The following is a 19,580-nucleotide window of genomic DNA, read 5'->3' on the forward strand; positions in this document are numbered from 1 at the left end:
TAGTCTTCTTCTCGCAGTGTCCCCGTGGCGTCTTCCGGCTCTGAATTCACTCTGCCAGGCATCGGGCCTGGGCAGAGCCGACTGCGCATGCCCGCACTACAAGCGGACATGCGCAGTCGGCTCTGCCCAGGCCCGATGCCTGGCAGAGTGAATAAAGAGCCGGAAGACGCCGCAGGGAAGCTGCACGGAGAAGACTTCTAAAGGTAGGAGAAGAACCAGCGTTGATTGGCCAACTGTATAGCATTCAGTCAATCAATGCTGGTTCTGCATCAAACTTTTACATTCGAACAGCGAGTGGTACTCGATCGAGTACAAGTATTTCAAATACCATAGTATTCGATCGAATACCTACTCGATCGAGTACTACTCGCTCATCTCTAATAATTATTTTGTAGCAAAACACAAAGCAGTGCTTGTGAATTTTCCATAGAGGACTGGGAATATTAAAGCAGAAATTTAAAAGGTGGGATCCAATGCTTGTTGAATACTGAATAGTGAAGATGGACAGAACGAGGTCCTGGTGAAAGTTCAACCACTTTATGAAGGTTCACAGAGCCAGTAGATATGAGAGTTTAGAGTTGACTACATTCTGTCCAATACTACCTACATAGGCTACATTTACTTAAATGCTACTTCAATGTTGATCCAGGGAAAGGCAGAAACCCCAATGAGTTAAAGTCAAGTCTTCTCAACCCAAGGTGAAGAATTCTTCCCTACTCTATCATAATAAATCTTTTGCTCATTGACCCATTTTCAGACATCTAGTAACTATAACCTAAAATATTGTTATATTGAAGAAAGAACTCCTTTGGATTACTCTTAGTGAGTTCACCATAACTTCCTCTGAAATTCCATATTATAACTGCATATACAGTAAAGGGCTCCTTTTATGTTGGCAAAGAAACCTATGTGAGCTGAATTTCTGGCAAATAAATCAATAAATAGTATTATTACTGAATCAGGATATGACCCATCTGTACTGTCCGAATAGCAATGCAACAAAATGAAAATACCCTCAGACATAGAGCCTGCTCAAAAGGCCATATAGTATTGTCCATACAGTAGGAGCTGTATGTGTCTACAGAATAGTGTTACTTAATAGTGTTACTTAATAATGTTTCTTAAAGGTGTTTTCTAGCCCCCCCGCCCCCCTTCCCTGGTAGTTTTTTTATACTGATGACAGTGGGGTTTGACATACAAACCATGTCCTGGCACCAGAAGCCCCTGTACATTATAAGATTGGAACCAACTTTGCTCTTATTCAAATAATAGGCACAACGCGGCATGCTATCTAAGGTTCAAGCATCATGAATCTTATGTCAGGTTTTCTTAAAATCACCATTACCTCTTCAGAGTTGTCTAAGTGAATACTAGCAAACCCCATAACATGACAATTCAATGCTGTGCCACCTCAGCCATTCCTCCAGGAAATGGATGAAAGCATAGACATCTGAGTGTTACCTTGTCAATAGGGCAGGTCATTAAAACCTGACATAGTCCGATCAGTGTTGGATACATCATACAGACACACCTTCTTATTGAAAAGGGGTGAGTCAGTAACATTTCAATTTATTCATAAACCACAGTACAACAAAAATGTTCCAAATAAAGATGTTCCAGGAAATTTATTTCATGGTATGTTGGAGCATTTTTGCAAGAATTTGCTAAGACAAATTGGAAGAACTGTAGTCATGCAGAAACTAAGAGACAGGGAGAGTGCTGGTCCAAGATAAACTTCTTTATTAGGATAAAAACGCAACGCGTTTCCAGACTAAGTCCCCTTTTCAAGTGTGTACATAAATGAAGAACTGTCAGGTCCTCTGTAACTAAAATGTTTGGGTCCTATAATATTTTAGAAAAACTTGAATACTAATGGTAAACTAGTGGTATTGATGATGTTTCAGGAGTATTTCCATCTGCACAACATATTCATTGTTCCACCTTATGTATGTTAGAATATGAAGGCTTCATCAGTATCTTTCGTCAAATACTCCATCAGAGATGACCAATCTAATGGCTCAGCATGCTGCACTATTTCATCTCACTATGAATGTAGATAGTGACGACTGTGCCATTGGTTCCATCATATGATGGATCTATCAATATTTTTTGCATTTTCTGATCATGTAATAGAATAGAAAACTCAGCAAAATGGGTGGAAATAGAAGGCAATCTACTTTAAATCACCATGTCTTCTAGGTATCAATAAGTTTGCCCTATCAAGTATAATACTGGATGAGCAAATCTATCCCACTTGACTTATAATATTCCAATCCTTGTACCAAAATACCCCATGAATAATTAATATAATAGATATTACACAGTGATGACATGCCTTGAAGATATGTGAATAGCAATACAGGTGAAAAAACATACAGAAGTGGTAATAAGAAGTAAAGCTGGTCCAAGGATTTCCTTGCTTGCAGGTTATTTAATGTCATGTAAATGTGTCATTCCCCTAAAGACATAATGTTACACTTTTCTGACATATCTCATTAAGCATCTTCAGCATAATATGGTCGTCTTTTATCTCAGAGAATATAAATTAGCCTGAAGGTGACGGCGCTATAGAATATTCCGTATGACTCAAACTTCATGGTGTGTTATAGTCGATGATTGTAAAGGTTTCTCCTATATGACATGAAGATGACACATATGTCTCGGTGGTCGCTCCAGGCCGGCACCATCTCTACTGTTTGAGTAAACAACTTGGATTAAATCTTCACGTTTTAAGCTTTCAGTTTAATAAATTGTGTCTGTTTTTCCTTTTTGTTCCCATCTTCCCACAGAACCGTTTAGTGCATCTGTCTGGGTGATGATGTTTGTGATGCTTCTCATTGTGTCCGCCGTCGCTGTTTTTATATTTGAGTACTTTAGTCCTGTAGGATACAACAGGAACCTAGCACAAGGGAAAGGTAAGATATGAAAAGTCTCATATATTATGTATCAGCTGGATTGTGATGTGGTTTCATGTCTGTTAAAGGGGTTGTCTGGGGATACATAAAACATTCCAGTCTATTCCTTGTACCGGCTATGCTCTACTCCATGGGCCTGCAGCTAGAGTAGAGGGAGTCAGTGATGTCACAGAGAGCTGGAGCGGCAACAGGGGATTTGGTGAACATTAGGCACCTTGCTGTGCTACTCACAAGTAAACATCAGCACTGTGCAATGTATGAAATGAGAGAATCGTTACGTACTTTGTCTAGGCATTGTATAGAATGCCGAATGCTATTTAGGCAAAGTATGAAAAAGCAAAATAGAATTAGAATGCCATTTCCAAAGACATTTATTAAAAAACAATGAAAGTTGTACAAACCCAAAAATTGATTAAAGGCCAAATTGTTGCCTTTCTTATTAAGGGAAACAAAACTTTCCACCAAAAAACGAAGAAATTCAAATGAATCTACTTGTTGCAACAGAGTAGGCTGGAATGACATTTTGAATTACATTTCATGACATTTTTCATACAAAGACATCTCAAATTTGGGCACTTTGTTTTACAAATACATTTGACAAATCCTTGGCCACTGCCACTGGACTGAGCAATTACAACTGACCGGAGAGGAATTTCATGGTCAGGAATATATTCAATTCGAAGTAAGTTCTTAGGGCATACAGTGAATTGTGATCTTGCATTCAAACGCCTGAGGCAACGGCAGAGCAGAGAAGACCGTCGGGTATCATTGCTTAGAAGAGAAGCGAGAGAGAGTGAGACAGAGAGTGAGAGATCATCGGTGATGCTGCTGAACGAAGTGTAAGCCTGTAAGCCTGAGAGAGATCATCGTCTGTATGGTGTGTGTGCGGAAGCGGCTTCATGCTAGAAGGAAGGTCGCCGCCTAGCATATCATACTTTGCCGGCTTCTCGTTCGGCATTGTATAGAATGCCTAGGCAATGTGTGAAATGACAAATCATTTCATACATTGGCAGCTAGTTTTAGGCATTTTATAGAATGCTGGATTTCATACTTTGCCGGTAACATAGACATGAGCTATATTCTATAACAATTGCTTATGTAAATTATACCAAATTTGTCAAGGAGTGTGAGCACATACCTCTAACATGTTACATCCATTGTCCAAGTTTAAAGAAAAAATGGAATGGATAGCATAAAACAGTAAATGTCGCAAAAATAGAAATTTGAAACTTCTTAACTCCCAGTTTTTGGTACAAGGAACTTGTTGATTCCCTCCAGTCTATTTTTCCTTTTAGGCCACAGTCTTAGTTTTTTGGGTGGCAGAGATTTAGTTTTTGCCTAAACTGCAGAAGTAGAAGTTTTAACTGAGCCTTGAAACCTGAAAAGGGCCCAAAATCCTTTATGAAATAAAAAAAATACAATATTGTGACATATACTAAATAGAACCCCTGTTACAGGATTTGCACTAGGGTCCAATAGTTTCGAGTCATGCCTCAGGCAGGAACAGCATAAGCCACCAGGTTCCGAAACCATATGAGGATGGTCTCTAATACACCCAACTACAAAAACAAGGATCTATAATCAAGATGCACAGGTCCATTTCACCTTAGAAGGAATAGACTATGTACGTAGATTCTATACATCGTTATATGGGGTCATTGACAGATGGAGCTAGAGGTCTTCATATAGTACTGGGGTCGAAACATCTAAACTTCGGAGCTTCTATTCAAGCCACTGAAAGGGGAAATGATGTGAAACACTAGATAGAGACATAAAAATTACTTGTTTACCTTAAATAAATTTTGCTCTCCAATTAAAGGGGTTGTCCATCCAAAATTGCTTTCCATAAGCTTTAGAATAGTGTAAAATAGCAAAGTCAAATTCACCTCCCAGATCCCAGCCACTTCCTGGTGCCATGTCCTTGGCCTTCAGTGATGATGTTTCTACATGGTTGTAAGACTATGCCAGTCAGTCACAGGCTATAGCAGATAACACTGAGGTCACCATAACAGCTAATGATTGGCTGCAGGGGTCACATGTCCATATTGAAATGTCATAGTGGTTAGGATACAGAAACCTGCTGAAACCTGGAAATAGCACCATGGAAGCAAAACGGATCAAGAAGGTGAATATGACTTCATATTACATTGTTCCAAAGCGTTTGATGATCAAACATATGGGCCAATAACCCCTTTAAGAAAGACTCTATAGTATTTTGTGTTTCATTTTGCTTAGTGTAATCTTATTAGTTTCACTTACAAATGGTCTTATTCAGCATTGTGGTCAGTTTTTTGCTTGCATCAAGTTATATTTGCTAAATAGAGACCCTGAGTATTTATGTGTTAGATTATATATGACCGAGAATACCCAAGTGCCTTGTACAGGTCAGGTAGATTATATGATAAGGTGATGAAAAGTTGCCAATAAAATGCTCATTTTTAAGAGACCTCATGGCCACATTTTTTTCTGCATCATTTCAGAAGTGATCATTCTTATATCTCCAAGCTGTAAAAATTCGGGAAAAATGCCAGCAATGCATCAATGTGGCCCAGCTGGGAGCTCCATAATACGGGATGCGTTTCTTATGAAGCATATTACCTGTCACTCTGCAGTTTGCTGTATTATTACAATTAATGTCAGTTCTGGATGTAGCTTAGTTAAATAGCATGGTCACAGGTGAATTGGAAAGAGACATTTATTTGTAAGAGTAACTCTTAAAGGAAATGTATTGTTAGAATGTGATGAAGCTTCTGTTAGAAGTAAATATGATTTTATTTGGAATTTTTATTTTATTTTATTTAAATATCCATACAAATAGCCTAGATTCCAGTTTTTTACACTGACCACTGGAATAAACAATATCTTTTTCAGTTTTTTTGTACATCTTCGGTGTTAAAGGGGAACACCACCAAAAGTCCAACTCCAGCTGCTCTCTTGCCAATAGATACAGCATTCTCAGCCTTCTGGGTAGCCGACCCTGCTCTATGACCTACTCCAGTATACAGATTAATCAAAAAATGTTGTCGCACACACAGGTTTTGTTGCCAAAAAGGGAAATAAATTTATTTACAACACCGTGTACATCATTTGTTGTGCCTTTGGACATAGGGGTCGCAGTAATATGAAAAAGATGCATGTGGGACGCATCCTACATGCCTTGTATTCACACTATAGATCAGTTCAGATGAAGGTCTACACGACCGAAACGTCAACTATTGTGATCTATTAGTCTTTTTCATATTACTGCGACCCCTATGTCCAAAGGCACAACAAATGATGTACACGGTGTTGTAAATAAATTTATTTCCCTTTTTGGCAACAAAACCTGTGTGTGCGACAACATTTTTTGATTAATCTGATTGTGGGGTCGAAGGACCCTTTGACGTCTGCACCACACTTTCTAAATTTGTGAGTGTGTGGCACCATTGCCTTTTTTTCATTCTACTCCAGTATACAGACCTTCAATGTGGACAGCTCTTTCGATGTGGGAAGTGATTTTTTTTTTTCTGTTGCGTTTCTGCAACAGGAAAACTGTGGTTTCACCAAGTAGGGCCTCAGTCTCAAGTGGTAATATTACATTCCTGTCCCGCGAGTCCATACTCCTTCTAAGGCATGTCATTATCTTGCTGGCTTTAGAAGCAGTTGATTGACATTGCATGCTGTAATTTAATTTATGATCTATAAGTACACCCAGGTCCTTCTCCACCAACGACTCTCCCAGCTTTACTCCTCCTAGGATATATTTTGCATGTGGATTATGTTTACCAAGATGTATAACTTTACATTTATTCACATTAAACCTTTTTTGCCAAGTGGATTCTCCAAAACTCAATCGGTTCATGTCTGCTTGTAACTTATGTACATCCTCCATAGATTGCACTGTACTACATAGCTTGGTGTCATCTGCAGAAGTAGAGCCAGTGTTATTAATCCCATCTTCTATATTATTAATAAATAAGTTAAGTAACACTGAACCCAGTGCTTAACCCTGGGGCACACCACTTGTAACAAGGTACCCAACACTGAAACTTATAGCAGAGGACCCAGCACTGAACTCTAGGGTACATCACTTATAACAGAGGAACCATCACTGAACTCTAGGGTGCACTACTTATAACAGAGGAACCATCACTGAACTCTAGGGTGCACTACTTATAACAGAGGAACCATCACTGAACTCTAGGGTGCACTACTTATAACAGAGGAACTATCACTGAACTCTAGGGTGCACTACTTATAACAGAGGAACCATCACTGTACCATGGGGTACACCACTAGTAATATAGGACATGTCATTGACCACAACTCTCTGGATACAATCCTTTAACCTACAAACTATATTTTCCAAGTCAATGGACCTGATTTTACCCATTAAACATCTGAGTGATATTGTCAAATGCCTTTACAAAGTCCAGGAACACGATATCCACAGTATCCCCTCTGTCTAGACTTCTACTCACTTTTTCATAAAAGCTAACCAGGTCAGTCTGACAACTTCACTTCTTAGTAAAACCATGCTACTTGTCACTTATAATATTATGGACAGTGACATACTCCTGTATATTGACCCCTAAAAGCCCCTCAAACTATTTCCCCACAATTGATGTTAAACTCACCAGTCTGTAATTACTTGGCGAAAACTTGGAGCCCTTTTTAAAAATAGCTACCACATTTTCCTTGCGTCATTTCCTTGGTATTATACCAGTTATTGGAGAATCCCTAAAAATTAAGAATAAGGGTACAGCAGAGACTAGACAGTTCTTTAAGTATGAGTGGATGTAATCCATCTGTGTGTATATTAGTTGGTGTGTTACTAGCATTGGTGGCACCTACATCAACTACTGCCTGTTCTTCTGTATACACAAAGTTGAAGAATACATTTAGTAGCTCACTTTTTTTTCTTGGTTCCCCGTCACCAACTCTCCATTACCATTATTTAGGGGACCTACTTATGTATATTGCATTGGGACTGAAGAGCTTCAGGTGACACCTCTGATTCTAATACCAAGATTTAAATACTTTACTAAGGGGCATAATACATATGAAAAAGAAAAGACTTTTTGCTATAGCATGCTTCAAAGTAATATGGATATACACAACTAAGTGTCTGCAAATAATCCGAATCCAGAACTGTATGTGAATGGGCGCCACCTCACATCTGACCTCCAGAAACTAGATTAGAAATGTACCCAACCATAATATTGTGAAATCTATAGCAGCCCAGTATTCTTTATTAAAGTTCTTACATGTGTTGACTAAGATGACACATCGGAGACTGGTGTACATTTTAGACAGTTCTGGCTGAGCTGTATGTTTACCTGATGCCAGAGTTCATGTGTTTCATATATATATATATATATATATATATATATATATATATATATATATACACACAGTAACATTTTCTAACCCAGTCAGTTAAATAAAACAAGAATGACAGATGTCCACAAAGATGAACTTTTGTGTTAACCTTAGCTTGGTGTAAATGTTTACTAAGCAAACAAATGTTCCGTTCTGTGGCTTAATGGAATTTAATAAAACATCACGACTGGTGACATCGGTTTCTTTCTTCAAAGTTACATTTTCAAATAAATTTGTTTTTTCTTGTATTGTAACAATTTATCAGTAGCTTCAAAATTAGGAAATTTGCCTTTGAAACATTTTTACTACGGTATGTTTCTTATAGCCTATCGCCAATTATAAAACAACTGTCAGGATTTGGTATAAATGAACCTGGTACTGAAAGCCTATAGGATCTCCCTCAAGATTCTTATCTGAAAGCCATAGAATAATAAAAAATTAAACTGCAGGTACATCACTTCAAAACCTGGCTCTGCAGCAAACCACTGGTGTTTTGTCTTCCATTCCAAACAGAGAAGTGGTTAGGCGGAGCGTGGCGTGTACTACTCCATTAATTTCAATGGGAGTTCTATGGCTAAATAAAGTGCCATCCCCTATCTCTGGCACTACAACTGAAATAAATAGTAGCACACGCTGGCCAAATTTTTTTTTTTCATAACAGGGAACTAAACACTCATGTTCTTCTGATCGGTGTGGGGTCTGAAAACCCTTCCAATCAGCAAGTAATCCATTATCCCATGGATATCCTCCTTAGTTATCCTAATTACTTATCCGAACTTACCGGGTGTGAGAACTCCTTTAACCTATACCCTGCCTGTGGGCTAATTTTTTATAATCCTGGACAAACTCTTTTAAAGAAAAATGTTCACTGTGTCCTTCAAGAGAATCCCTTTAATGAGTTCTTCAATTCACTTCTAATGGACTTGTCGAATAAACTATGTTCAGTAGTAGTCAGTAAAAATTCTTGCAATGAGTTGTATAGAAAGCAGAAATATGATGAATTTGAACAGATAATGCTTCAAGTGTTTATTAAAAATTAAAGGAAATGTTAATTTTGAGAGACACAACCTGACAATCTACTGTCCATATTAGTAGGCACCCTCAGGCTCATAGACTTACTTTTTTGCTATGAATAAAAGACTGGGATTTCTAAATTTTGCATTAACTCATGAACGTTTTTAACTTTCCACTGAGTTGTCACCATCGTCCTCCTCAGCCTTCTGCAATCTTCTTTATGTAACTTACTCTTGTCTTTGTTGGTCAGTGTGTCAATTGTATTTGAATTCTTTTTACTATGATGTTCAATCTTATTACATTTATAGTTATTCCAATATATTTTTCGATTCCCTATATAAAGTGATATTTTTGTGTTGATTTATACATTATACACATATATATGCTGTATGCCATGATTGTGATTATTGACGCTGTAAGGACATATCACAATATACAACACAGTCTATGCCCCAGAGGATATTTTTGGCATTACAGTTGAAAAGCATAAGGGTGTTATCTTACAAGATAATACATTTTTAGATTGATACTGATTCAGCTTCACAAGTCCCACAGTGATCAGTTGTCATTGACGGGGAAGCTGTGGCTGAACATATATATTTCTCCTCCAGTAGACAATCCAGGCTGACCATACATCTATGCTGTTCAAATAAATGGTCACAACTCTTTGTTAGTTGCTTCCTGTGTAGCTGATAAAGAGGGTCATAGCCCGGCTGGCAGACATAAATGGCATTGTGTCCCACTATGTATTTCTCCTTAGGTGATAAAAAGCAGATGGATAAAGCAAACAAACAGTGAAAACTTAAACAGGCAGTCTGAAAATGTTCTAGTGGCTCTTGGTGGAAGATATATTTGGTGCATCTGTGGACTGTCTAGTACGACTTATCAGTTGGCTTTACTTTGGGCCAGAATCTTATGCCAAAACTTCAACACAATTTGTTGAATCTTGGTACACTTACCAGGAGAACTACAGCCTTTCCCTTTAATGCCACTAGAGATGAGCGAGTAGTGTTCGATCGAGTAGGTGTTCGATCGAATACTATGGTATTCGAGATACTCGTACTCGATCGAACACTACTAGCTGTTCGAAGTTTAAGGTTCGATGCAGAACCAGCGTTGATTGGCAGAATGTTATACATTCTGTCAATCAATGCTGGTTCTTCTTTTACCTTTCCGAAGTCTTCTCCGTGCAGCGTCCCCGCGGCATCTTCTGGCAGGAATTCACTCTGCCTAGGCATCCGGCCTAGGCAGAGCCGACTGCGCATGCGCGGGCATGCCCTCACATGCACAGTTGGCTCTGCCTAGGCCCCGATGCCTAGATAGAGTGAATTCCAGCCGGAAGACACCGCGGGGGCGCTGCACCGGGAGAAGACTTCAAGGGGAATCCAGCCCGACCGTCACTGTTGCCTACCCCTGAAACGAGCATTTCCCCCCATAGACTATAATGGGGTTCGAAATCCGTTCGAACAGCCGAACAGTGAGCGGCTGTTCGAATCGGATTTCGAACCTCGGACATTTTAGTGTTCGCTCATCTCTAAATGCCACATCTTGTTTTGAGCAAGTGAATAAAATTTGGTCCACAATCAGATCCACCAAATTGTACCAAAATATTACAAATGGTGCCAGATTTTGGTGGACTTTATGCCAAGACAGACTTGTAATTACAATACTAAATCTGTCATAAAATCAGTACAAGACAATCTGCTCCCAAATCAGAACAACTAAGATTTATTTTCATTCTATGCCAGATTTCTGTTGTAAAAAAGTAAGACTTGAACAGGAGACAAGAATATGGGTTCAAGGAGTTGTGCTATTGGCCTCTCCATATATATTATCATTTGTGCCAGAAAACTGGCTTACATTGGGCAGGAATCTACACCAGCTTGGAACCCCCATACATTTCACTCCATTCACACGTTTGATGGACCTCATTTATGTCAAGGAGCACACCTCCTCATAAATTAGGAGTACTCTCCACTGGCACAGTTGATATGAAGTTTGGCATTGAATATGCTAGTACTTGTAAATCCCCTAATGTGTCTATGAATTAGACTGCTGCACATACACAAGTCACCCTCACATGATCACATACAATCAGATGTAGTTAAATGGCACCCTTGAGTGCAAATTCTGTGTGCATTGTTAGGCACCCAAGCTCATAGACTCATAGCATATAATCAGAAGAACCATGCACTCCAGAGTTGCTTAATCTGCACATTTATTAGGCCCGGTCAGTTTCCTTTAGTCATCAAGACCTTTTTTCAAACACTAGCCTCTCTGGGACCATGAAAGGAGCAAAGGCAAAATGGAATCACAGTGGGTCTATGCATCAAAGAAAGACCACTTGCTAGACTTTTGAGACCTCCCACAGGGCTCTTGTGGGCTCTTTTTCATAGAAAATAAGTTATTTTTTTCTCTGCAATGCAGTTACAAGTGTATTTTGCACTTGTCTCTAGGTGCCATACCTGGCATTGTTTTTAACTTATTAGCCTTTAAGAATCCCTTAATCATCAGATAATTTCTGACCCGATGTTAGAAAAAATGTTAATGAATTTTTCTAAAATATAAGCATAGGTTCACCAAATTTTGACATATTTGAGATAATTGCTCGAATGGATACACAACAAAACTACTTGAAGGGGAATGTTCTTGTTTTTTTGTTGTTTGCAGAGCTTGAGTAAATATATTTGCATGCGCTACTATCTGGTTAAAATGATGACATGTAGATTGTGAGCCCCATATAGGGATCACAATGTACTTCTTTTTCCTATCAGTATGTCTTTGTTCGTAGAATGGGAGGAAATCCATGCAAACACAGGGAGAACATACAAACTCCTTGCAGATGTTGTTCCTGGTGGGATTTGAACCCAGGACTCCAGTGCTGCAAGGCTCCATGGTTCTCACTGAGCCACTGTGTTGCCCCTTGCAACAGATGATTTGTGTGTCATTGTATGTCGGTTGTTTTTACGGTCATTGGAGAGATTTACCAAACAAAATGCATGAGAATTCTGGTTCAATTGCACCAAAAAAGGGAGCACATTTTTTGTTCCAGATTTCTTTTGTCAGATTTATTAATACGAGGTTTTAGACAGTGTAAAGTTAGACTAGACTGTCTTAAACTATGCCAGATTTATCAAATGGCAGATGTTTAGAGTTGAGCGATCGGGATCAGAAAAGATCGGATTCCGATCAGTGATCGAGTAAATTTCATGATCGCGATGGGAATTCCGACCCGATCTTTTCCAGCGAGATCGAGGTCGGAGATTATTTCAAGATCGGCTGAACTCTCAGGTGACTTTTCCCATGGAGAAGCATTGACTAGGGTTGAGGATCGGGATCGGAAAAGTTCGGATCCCGATCGACGATTGAGCAAGTTTCACAATCGGGATCAGCTGGAAAATGATCGGAAATTGGATTTTGAAATCGATCCTGAAATCTCAAGATCGGCTCAACTCTACTGATGTTGTTTGATAAATCTGTTGTTTTATTAGTCTAGTCTAACTTTACACCTCCTATTAGTTGTCCTAGTTTATGCCAGAATAATGCACCAAACTAAGTTCCAACTTGGGCAACACCCACTTTCTGGTAAGGAGCATCCATTTTACTTCAAGATAGGCCCCGTTTTTGTACAAGTTGTAAAATTACCTGAAAGTGTCTAAAACACTTGATAAATGTGGAGCAACAAATTAGGCCAGAATTCTGACACATTTTGCTTAGTAAATCTCCCTATCAACCATAAGTGGTTTAAAGAAGGGAGTGTCGAACATGTCTAGCACAAAATCTATCATGTCCCATAGTGATACATTTAGCAGTTTTTCTTCCTGCCTGGTCTAATTTTAAGCTTACTACATTTAAGGCAACATTACTTGTTTTTTCTTATCAGTGTTTAGTTGTGGTATAATATGTTCCGTTGTGGTGTAATGGAGAGAGAATAGAATTTGTGGGCTCATTAATTCCCAATCTACTAGGACATACGCTATTACAATAGTAGGATCTATTGTAGATATATTGATTGGTCCATTACTCAGGGCTGCATTTTTAGCCTAAATGGTGAGACACTAACAAAGAGTTAATACCTGAATGGTAGACCCGGCCTGTGCATGTATGATTGGTCATTTGGCCCTGTAATATTACAATGTTTAAATGAGTGATTGTGGGACTAGATGACTCACAAACATATCGTCAAAATGGTTGACAGTACCAGAAATTTCCTGGGAAGTATTGTTAGGTCTCCTCTTGCAGTATGTTGTAGAGTTCCAAATCAAAGGTCAGAGATCAGGCCTGGAGAAGTCACACACACACACACACACACACACACACACACCTGATGGTGTATCAATTGAGTTCTAATTTAATGGCAGGAAAAAGGTAGTTTAAGTACAATACAGACAAAGAACAGGTTTGAATAGTATAATTAGCATAACATGATTGGTTGTAAAATTGTAAAATAATTCTGGCACATGGCTATTGGATGAAGCATTATGGAAGCTACATCTCATTACAGCTTCCAGGAGAGTCAACAAGTCCACTATGACACCTCAGCAAATGATGACAACACCTCTGCAATGGAACTGGGACAGCAGAGGAAGCATGCCTGGGGGCATCTAACATGCCCAAGTCCCTGTATTACGCCTCTAATAATGTGAGAGCTGACTTTTTCCCATAGAAATGCATTGACCAGCATTGATTGGCCGAATGCCATACAGAGTATGGCATTTGGCCAATCAACGCTGGTTTTGCCAGAGGCTCGTCTGTGAGGAGGCGGAGTCTAAGATCGGTCCAGAGCAGTCTCCATTGTGGTCTGATACAACCAACACAAAATACCTCAAATCATCTAACATAGAAAGTCTCAAACTCAAATAAGTATTCAGCCAAAAAATATTGAGACAAACACAAAATACTAATAAAAATAACCCACACCTGATGTCCTGCGGCATTCCAGTTACACAAAAGCCGGCACTGTTGTTTAACATCGCCATACAATTAAACAACAGAGAATGGACCTTCCCGTGCCAAAACATTTCTGCCAGAAAGATCATAATATCACCAATGACATGAAAATTTTGATTTTAAGAGGGAATTTTAAATCAAGGAAACAGCGACTGATGAATACAAGTGCATGACCCTATTTAAGACTCTGGATATTGGAATGAATGCATCACATGGTTTCATGTCATTCTATACAAATCACTGAACTAAGACAGCCATAAAGATAAAGAACCTGGGAACTGGGAATTGATTATTTGTTTTTATATGTATAAAGTAATAAGCCTCTTCCCCCTCCCTCCTGTAATCCTATCCCTATGTGTCCAGTTGTACATAAATATGCAGCCTGCATAAAGTGCTTTTAGAAATATCTGAAGAAGAAGCCCATCATTATGAGTTAGCCATTAAAAAAGATATCACCTACTGAAGACTTGCAAGTTTTTAGTTTTTTTATAAGTCACATAGTTCATAGTCTCATATGAACTGAATCTGAAATACACCATTCGTATAAAGTAGAGGTCATCTGATTTAGCCAGCCAATTACTTTTTCCGATTTTTTTTTCCCGATGCCTACAGTTATTGGTGCAAAAAAAGCGCCAGGGAAGGTGGGAGGGGATACTAATTTCTAGTGCGTTTGCCTCATGGTATTCGATTGGAATCGAATATCTCAAGCAGCCTGATATTCGATCGAATCCCAATTCGATCGAGCACTGTTCGCTCATCTCTACTCATGGAGGATTATCTCTAACAGTATCAAGACGGCACAAACTAGTAGAGTAGTTAGTACAACTTTAACAGGTTAATACTAAGTAGATGGAGACCATGAACATTCATAAGCACATAAACTTATTTTATTTGAGTGCATATTTATTTGCCAATAAGTATATATCTGATTGCTATGCGTAAGACATATCTGAATGGTGTTCTGTAGACACCTGCTGTATGTGTAACTGTGTGTATTTTGAAAGACATACAAATGTATATTTCTTTTTTTGATATTGCAGCACCACATGGACCTTCTTTCACCATTGGGAAGGCCGTTTGGCTACTTTGGGGTTTGGTCTTTAATAACTCAGTGCCTGTGCAGAATCCAAAAGGAACAACTAGCAAAATCATTGTGTCAATTTGGGCTTTCTTTGCTGTAATATTTTTGGCAAGTTACACTGCTAACCTGGCTGCTTTCATGATCCAAGAGGAGTTTGTTGATCAGGTGACTGGACTTAGTGACAAAAAGGTATGTATGCAAACCTTCTTATATATCTATTATAACTTAGTGAAACTGTCTGATATCCAACAGAGTCTCCATGTTCATGTGCTGAGAAGCAGTTTTTGAAATTTGTATACCTAGGAAAGCAGTTTTGAGAAGGATGATCATAAGCAGCACAGGTCTTTCTCCGCCTACAGTAATATCTTATCATGTAATATATACTAGTTGCTGCCTTTTCTCCTTGATTTAATAGTGTCATATTCTTCTTTCATATGACACCAAAAGCTTTATACCATCCGAGATATAATTGTTTGAAGTGGCCCTCCCCTACCTTCATAGCTCTACATTTTAACAGTCCATACTACAAACACAGTAACTAAAGGGTAACTATAACTTTAAAAAGGACCTTTCATGGATTTGGGCACATGCAATTTTATATACCGCTGGAAAACCGACAGTGCACTGAATTCAGAGCACTGTCGGCTTTCATGAGTACTATCGGCTTTCATGATCTATGCCCCGGGGGAAGAGCTATTGGTGCCGGTACCGTAGCTCTTCACTGTAAGAAGGACGTTCCTGACAGACAGTCAGTAACGTCCTTCTTCACAGCAGCGCCTATAACGCCTCCCTCTCCTCCTGATAGTACTCATGAAAGTCGACAGTGCGCTGAATTCAGCGCACTGTCGGCTTTCCAGCGGTATATAAAACCTCCTGTGCCCCAACTCATGAAAGGTCCTCTTTAACTACGCGGGTAAGTTTACATCTGTGCCATTCTGTGTACTCTTCTGGTTCATCGTAAAACCAGAAAAATAAAGAAATATTCTACTCAAGGACAACAACAGATTCCGAGAGACCCTGTAGACAATAATGGGATCCATTAGGAGTGCCTTTTTTGTCCAGGATTTTAGACAGACCCTGCACCACACAGATGACTGGTGCAGATGTGAACTTTGCAATATTCAAGTGTGATACATACATGATGGAGTCGGAGCTTGCATCACATATTGCTAGAGGTGAACTATAGTACTTAATGTTTATGCAGGTCCACGGTGTTCATTTCCATTATCCTGAATGTTCATCTAATAACTATATTTCTTATTCTCATTGTCTAGTTTCAACGGTCATATGAATATTCTCCCCCATTTCGATTTGGCACAGTCCCTAATGGAAGCACAGAAAGAAACATTAGAAACAATTATCCTGAAATGCATCAGTACATGGTCAAATTTAATCAAAAAGGAGTGCAAGAAGCCTTGGTCAGCTTAAAGACTGGGTGAGCCAATGTTTCAACTGTTTTACCTTGTGACACCACTTTGAGAAGAACATCATCTTGTCAGGATCAGATTTTCAGTTCTATGGTATTCTACACTAGGTATAAGTACATAGGCCATCTTGTTTAGGAAGATTTCCACTCTAGAAGGTTGCGAGGTTTGCCCATTTATACTCATACTATGTGGTGAAACCTATCTGGTCCTCGATTGTGTCAGCAGGTACTTCCTGTGTGTTGACAGCAGAGACCAGTAAAAACCAGGTAGAATAAGAGCCAGAGCACCGAGACCACCACAGGGAACCCTGAGTGTCACTTTTTATGGTAGGACCCAATTCTGAGTTTTTTAAAATATATTTGCAATTAGTTGGAAAATCCCCTTAAGCACAGCTCACGGTAAAAAGACAGCAATGCAGATTGTCTGCATATCCAGGGTGACACTTTGCTATGTTTCTATCAATCCCAGGTGACATTTAAGCCTATGCTCATGTAATGTGCCTGTGACTAGAGTCCGCGGGCACACTTCTATCCGGATCAATGTTTTGTTCGTATGTTTGCTGCTTTCATCTTATAAAGAATAAAACATTCCATAGTCTGGCAGATTATTGGAGTATCCATAGCAGCAATAGATGAGAGCTCTTCTGATCTTGTGGGATGCTGCGACCTGTCCACCCATGTGATTACATTAATCTATGATAGAGGAGATACAACAACAGTAAGGAGAATAACACAGGGAACAACTACATAAATTACCAGTCGTCTTAAAGTGATGCAGAATAAAGCTGTGGACACAGCCTCCAAGCCACTTAACACCCCCTTAGAAGACTGCATATGGTCTTCTAAGGGGGTATTGTGCCCCACATAGCATAATGCCCCTTAGTGCCCTCCTCACATTAACATGCGCCTTAATATCTCCAACAAAGTATAATGTCTCCACAGTATAATGACCCCATCATACCCCCAAGCAATGTAATGTATAATGCCCCATTGGTGACCTCATAGGGTAGAGGTCCCCAGTCACCAATCCGCAGACCAGGACCGGATTGTTGGGTTTTTTTTGTCCCACAGGGTGGGGAGACAGGCTGGCCTCAGTCTTAGCTGGATACTTCATGCTAGGCCACGTTACTATGGTCACATGTAAACTATCAGATCGTGCAGCATCCTTAGCAGCTACAGGACGCCATGCTACCTGATAGTTTACACGTTACCATAGCAACGTGGCCTAGCGCAAAATATCCAGCTAAGACTGAGGCCAACCCGCCGCCTCAAACTCACTCTGTCCTGTTTGGTTGTCTTATACTGTGAAGTAGTGACAAGGGTGTCGTTTAACAAGGAGTTGCACAATATTAGTAGTAGTAACAGGTGGGAAAAGATGCTAGTATATGGAAATATTAGATATGACGCTATTTCCCTGACATGATTGGCAATACCTTGACTTTTTATATCATTTCTATCATATACAGTGATGATCTTCTCCCACAAGGGGGCCACACATTAACTTTGTTTGAGATCAAGATGTTAGAACTGAAGTTTACTCAATATTGTACAGTAGCCCAAAATGAAAACTATGGCTGGATTATTAAATTAAACAATATGTATATGGCTTATTTTATTCGCTATGGTAACTGTGCATGTTACCATAGCAATGTGGCCTAGCGTGAAGTATCCAGCCTTGGTGTCTAGCGATTCGCCATGTCCACTCGTGTCACGCCTGCCTGCCCAATCAGCATCCTGGCGAAAACCTTCCCGTCCACATGGTGGAGCTTGCCTATAACCCCACCTCCCATATGTCCAAAGACCACCCACACCCCACCCTGTTGGGCCATGGAAAAAGGGTCTTGCTTGAAGCCAGTTCCTGGTACAAAAAATGTTGGGGACAACTGTCATAGGGTATAATACAATATACACTCACCGGCCACTTTATTAGGTACACCATGCTAGTAACGGGTTGGACCCCCTTTTGCCTTCAGAACTGCCTCAATTCTTCGTGGCATAGATTCAACAAGGTGCTGGAAGCATTCCTCAGAGATTTTGGTCCATATTGACATGATGGCATCACACAGTTGCCGCAGATTTGTCGGCTGCACATCCATGATGCGAATCTCCCGTTCCACCACATCCCAAAGATGCTCTATTGGATTGAGATCTGGTGACTGTGGAGGCCATTGGAGTACAGTGAACTCATTGTCATGTTCAAGAAACCAGTCTGAGATGATTCCAGCTTTATGACATGGCGCATTATCCTGCTGAAAGTAGCCATCAGATGTTGGGTACATTGTGGTCATAAAGGGATGGACATGGTCAGCAACAATACTCAGGTAGGCTTTGGCGTTGCAACGATGCTCAATTGGCACCAAGGGGCCCAAAGAGTGCCAAGAAAATATTCCCCACACCATGACACCACCACCACCAGCCTGAACCGTTGATACAAGGCAGGATGGATCCATGCTTTCATGTTGTTGACGCCAAATTCTGACCCTACCATCCGAATGTCACAGCAGAAATCGAGACTCATCAGACCAGGCAACGTTTTTCCAATCTTCAATTGTCCAATTTCGATGAGCTTGTGCAAATTGTAGCCTCAGTTTCCTGTTCTTAGCTGAAAGGAGTGGCACCCGGTGTGGTCTTCTGCTGCTGTAGCCCATCTGCCTCAAAGTTCGACGTACTGTGCGTTCAGAGATGCTCTTCTGGCTACCTTGGTTGTAACGGGTGGCTATTTGAGTCACTGTTGCCTTTCTATCAGCTCGAACCAGTCTGGCCATTCTCCTCTGACCACTGGCATCAACAACGCATTTCCGCCCACAGAACTGCCGCTCACTGGATGTTTTTT

The 19,580-nt window shown here is 39.9% G+C and overlaps 1 protein-coding gene across 2 annotated transcripts in view; it reads left to right on the plus strand.

Moving 5' to 3' along the window:
* The window catches only part of GRIN2A (glutamate ionotropic receptor NMDA type subunit 2A), a 407,150-nt gene that overhangs the window by 346,898 nt on the left and 40,672 nt on the right, over positions 1–19,580 (plus strand). For both annotated transcript variants that reach the window (XM_075285943.1, XM_075285944.1), the window contains 3 exons: positions 2,790–2,915; positions 15,281–15,510; positions 16,596–16,756. In XM_075285943.1, the coding sequence (XP_075142044.1) occupies positions 2,790–2,915; positions 15,281–15,510; positions 16,596–16,756 (517 nt within the window). The remainder of the gene's footprint in view (positions 1–2,789; positions 2,916–15,280; positions 15,511–16,595; positions 16,757–19,580) is intronic.

Source organism: Leptodactylus fuscus, chromosome 8 (genome assembly GCF_031893055.1).
Source record: "Leptodactylus fuscus isolate aLepFus1 chromosome 8, aLepFus1.hap2, whole genome shotgun sequence".
In the NCBI taxonomy this organism is placed as follows: domain Eukaryota; kingdom Metazoa; phylum Chordata; class Amphibia; order Anura; family Leptodactylidae; genus Leptodactylus; species Leptodactylus fuscus.